Raw genomic sequence first — 4,456 nt, 5'->3', positions numbered from 1 at the left:
ATGATAAACATGCTCACTAGCTTTCTTTCAGAGCGAACGTTCCAGGTAAACGTCGATGGGAATTTATCGCGCAAGCTGCCGCTGGAAAATGGTGTACCACAGGGTTCTGTGCTCTCAGTTACCCTATTCCTCGTAGCAATCCAACCTATCTTCCGGGTGGTTCCGAATACCGTGACAGTGCTATTGTACGCCGATGATATCCTTCTTGTAGTGCGGGGCAAAAAAGAACAACCACTCTATCGGAAACTACAGTCAGCAGTAAAAGCCGTTCATAGATGGGCGAAAAGTGTTGGATTCACGATATCAGCAACAAAATCCAGCATCTTTTACTGTAGCCCGAATGCCCGCCGTGAGCCCACGCAATCCATCAGGATAGATACAGTAGCTATACCATCACAAAATCAACTGAAAACCCTCGGTATCACTCTCGACAGATCGCTGAACTTCAAAGCGCATTGCAAGCTAACGAAGAAGGCATGTGAATCCAGGCTGCGTATCCTGAAAATGATCGGAGCAAAGCTACCACGTGGTCAACGGACTTCTTTGTTACAAATCGGCTCCGCCATTGTCACTTCGCGACTATTGTATGGGATGGGACTCGTTAGTCGGGGCGGAGAAGTCGTCACCAAAACTCTCGCGCCCGCCTACAACAGAATGGTAAGATTTGCATCTGGTGCATTCGTTACAAGTCCGATCTTAGCCATCATGGCCGAAGCAGGCACCTTACCATTTGATCTCCTCGTTCTCCAAAGCATAACCCGATTGTCCATCCGTTTGTTGGAAAAAAGCAGAGATAATGCGGATCTCCCACTAGTACGTCGAGCTTCCGAAGAACTGTCAGAGGTGATCGGAATGCCCTTACCAAATATTTGTACTCGAACGCGACTAGCCACCCGAAAGTGGTACGAGCCGCAGCCCCACGTCGTGTGGGATATCAAAAGAAGTGTGAATGCCGGAGATCCCTCTGAGGTGGTCCGTCCTGTCGTTAAGGAGCTCCTGAATGCTCGCTTCAGCAACTCAACGGTTGTGTATACTGACGGATCGAAAGACGACGACGCAGTAGGCGCGGGAATGTTTGGAGAACATCTCCAGCAGTCGACTGGTCTTCCGCCACAGTGCAGCGTGTTCTCAGCCGAGGCGTTTGCAATTAAAACAGCGGTAACTTCGTACTACACTTCCAACGATCTGCTAATAATGACAGACTCAGCCAGTTGTTTATCGGCAATTGAAGCTGGCACGTCCCAGCATCCGTGGATCCAGGAGATTGAAACCATGATACGACATCGTCCAATCAATCTGTGCTGGATTCCAGGACACGCTGGAATTCGCGGGAATGAAGAGGCAGACCGCCTCGCAGGAGAAGCCAGGGGTAATGCCCCTTTGCAAATAGCCATTCCGGGAGCAGACGCCAACAATCAGGCAAAATCAGCTATCCGAAATCACTGGTACCGTCGATGGTCTGCATCCACTGAAGTGAAGCTTCGCGAAATAAAATTCGATACGGTAAAGTGGACTGACCGCGAGAGTTCGGCTGATCAACGAGTACTCACCCTGTTGCGAATAGGGCATACCCGATTGACGCACGACTTCCTTCTGAAGAGAGAAACCCCACCAGTTTGCGACTGCTGCGGGGTAACCGTAGATGTACGTCATATAATTCTTCAGTGCCGAAAACACGACGATGCTAGAAGGATGCACAACATCGATTCGACCAGCCTGCGAGTGGCTCTAGGCAACGACGGGGACACCGAAGACAAACTGCTAAGCTTCCTCAAGGAAACTAATTTGTACAAACGAATATAAAAATACTGAATTGTAAATTATTATGAGATGTTAATACGAGTATAGAAACCAATTTTCTTCCGACACGAATGCACCCTTAGGTGTAAAGTGTCGTTAATAAACAACAACAACAACAACAACAACAACAACAATTATTATTATTATTATTATTATTATTATTATTATTATTATTATTATTATTATTATTATTATTATTATTATTATTATTATTATTATTATTATTATTATTATTATTATTATTATTATTATTATTATTATTATTATTATTATTATTATTATTATTATTATTATTATTATTATTATTATTATTATTATTATCTTTATTCTTTCATCTGACTATTGTCTACATGAAATAAAACTTAAAACTAAATCCTGCAACTATTCCGAATCCGTCCGATGAAGCGCGAGGACGACTCACCAAATTCACCAAATTCTTGCATCTCCATGTCGAAAAAGGCGAGGCATTCGATATTGTGCCACATTCGAGTTCGGGATACTGTAGCAGCAGCAACAGTCGCGCGCGCATCGAAAAATAACATTAGTGATATAGGTGATTTTCGCGGTCGCTTCGCTTATCAAAGCCAATCGTTCGCAAGTTAGCTACTATAAGGACGTGGAGACAGTGAAAGTTTGATCCAAATCGGTGAATTAGGGCCGAAAAACGTATTTTCATCGCAATTACGCGGACCTATTTTGCCGCTGCTCTATTTTGCTGTGTGACCCATTGAATACGGCGAGGCTACTAGTTTTGTGTGTGCGCTTAGTGGAACCCGAGTGGAAAGCGATACTCGAAAGTGCTAAAAACACAAATTTTGTTTGCTGCCAAAAGTTTTTTCAAAATATTTTTTTTTTTTGCAAATTGGCCGGTGAAGGTAGTGTGGAGTGTGTGAGTAGTCTACAGGGTATTACAAAATTATCTGGACACGGCGTTGAAGGAGCATAAGGTAGGAAAAAAATTTTCTCTATACTTATTGTCTCTGGGGTAAACAACAGGTGACCGTTGTTACTATATATCGCATCTAAATCCAACGTCCATCGAGGTGTTAGAGTGGTATAACAGGTAGAGTAGGGTGGCTATGGCGGCCGCCAGCAGCGGCGATCCTGGAGGATCTTCAGGAAGAAGGTTACCGCAGTTCATGGATCCTACGAACCAGTACGGCGAACTAACGTTTTTGCAGTTAACCGGAAAAGATGACACGCCATTACCCAAAAACCCATTTATTATAGGTACATCCCAAGGTACAAGCTATACGATCAGAGTCTGTAATCCCGCTCAAGTACAAAAACTTTTAACAATGTCTGCTTTAATTGATGGTACTGCAGTAGTCGTCCAACCGCACCCCAACTTGAATGTCAGCCGATGTGTTATCTCTTGCTTCGATCTGATACATCTTGAGGAGAAGGATATTTTGAATGGTTTAACTGGCCAAGGAGTGATTCGTGTCCAACGGATTACTCGCAATGATAATGGTAACCGTGTCAACATGCCCGCCCTTATTATAACTTTCAACAAGTGCACGTATCCGACTCACGTCAAAATTGGCCTTTTGCGTACTGCGACCCGTCCGTATTACCCAAACCCGCTGCTATGTTTTGGTTGTTTCAGCTACGGTCACGCTCGTGCTCGTTGTCCTAGTCCGCAGCGCTGTTTTAACTGCTCCGCTGAACACCAGATCGAGGAGTGCAAGGAAGCAGCATACTGCCTAAACTGTGAGGGACCTCATCGTCCAAATAGCCGTCAATGTCCTATCTACAAACAGGAAATGCAAGTAATAAGAGTCAAGGTGGATCATAACATTACATACCCGGAAGCACGTAAACGAGTCGGAGAAGGCAGAGGAAGCTACGCGACAGTCACAGCACAACCAAATACCGATCGGCTGAAATTTATCGAGCTAGAGAAAAAGCTAAAAGAAAAAGAAGCACAGATCAACCATCTTTTGGAAGCGACTAAAAAAAGATGAACAAATTGACAAAATGACAGCGTACATTCAAAAAGTCAGAGCACAAAACGAGCAATCTCAAACCAAACCTCAAACAACGAGAGAACCACGAACGACGCTGCAAATAGCACCATCGACTATGCAACTCCGCACCAGATCACCAGCTATTCCGGATTCAAAACGAGGAGATAGTACCAAAAAAACGAAACGTCAAATTATATTAGGGAATCAGAAGCCTGAAACATCACCTGAACGACGAAGTCCGCCACTGAAGAAAACCACCACCGAGGATTCAGAATACTCTGAAAAAGAGGTTGTGGATACCGACGAAGATGTTGAGTTTAATGAAGCGCCACCTAGCCAACCTGTTCGACGATCTTAATTCATGTGAACGACTAGCGACGAACAACGCCAACCGAACCAGCGATATGGATTACTACGACGATCGATTTGGAGGGAGGGAAAGTGTAGTACCCCCTCCACTCTCAGAAGTGGGAGCGCAGCAAGTGAGAGGATCTATCCGGGAAGTCTTACCCCAACCCGCTGATAGTGAATCTCGCTCTGCGCTCGATTATAACAAAAACAGCCCCCTGCCTACCAACCACTTACATACTGCTAAAGCAATTCATAACACACCTCGCTCATACACTACGAACGCATATACGGGACCAGACACGTACACCCAACAACCACCACCCGAAAACGATCCG

The 4,456-nt window shown here is 44.7% G+C and overlaps 1 protein-coding gene across 1 annotated transcript; it reads left to right on the top strand.

Annotated features, from left to right (window-relative positions):
- LOC131695767 (uncharacterized) lies at nt 1-1,803 on the top strand. Its single transcript, XM_058984284.1, has one exon. The coding sequence runs from the start codon at nt 1-3 to the stop codon at nt 1,801-1,803; it is 1,803 nt and encodes a 600-aa protein (XP_058840267.1).
- Nucleotides 1,804-4,456: the final 2,653 nt, after the last annotated feature.

The sequence above is a fragment of the Topomyia yanbarensis genome, unplaced genomic scaffold (genome assembly GCF_030247195.1).
Source record: "Topomyia yanbarensis strain Yona2022 unplaced genomic scaffold, ASM3024719v1 HiC_scaffold_52, whole genome shotgun sequence".
NCBI lineage: Eukaryota > Metazoa > Arthropoda > Insecta > Diptera > Culicidae > Topomyia > Topomyia yanbarensis.
The sequence above is the reverse complement of the archived record's forward strand: the minus strand, read 5'-3'. Positions and strand labels throughout refer to the sequence as shown.

Bases quoted from the DNA above. Each gene is read 5' to 3' on its own strand.
- LOC131695767 (XM_058984284.1), top strand. From the start codon at position 1: ATGATAAACATGCTCACTAGCTTTCTTTCAGAGCGAACGTTCCAGGTA.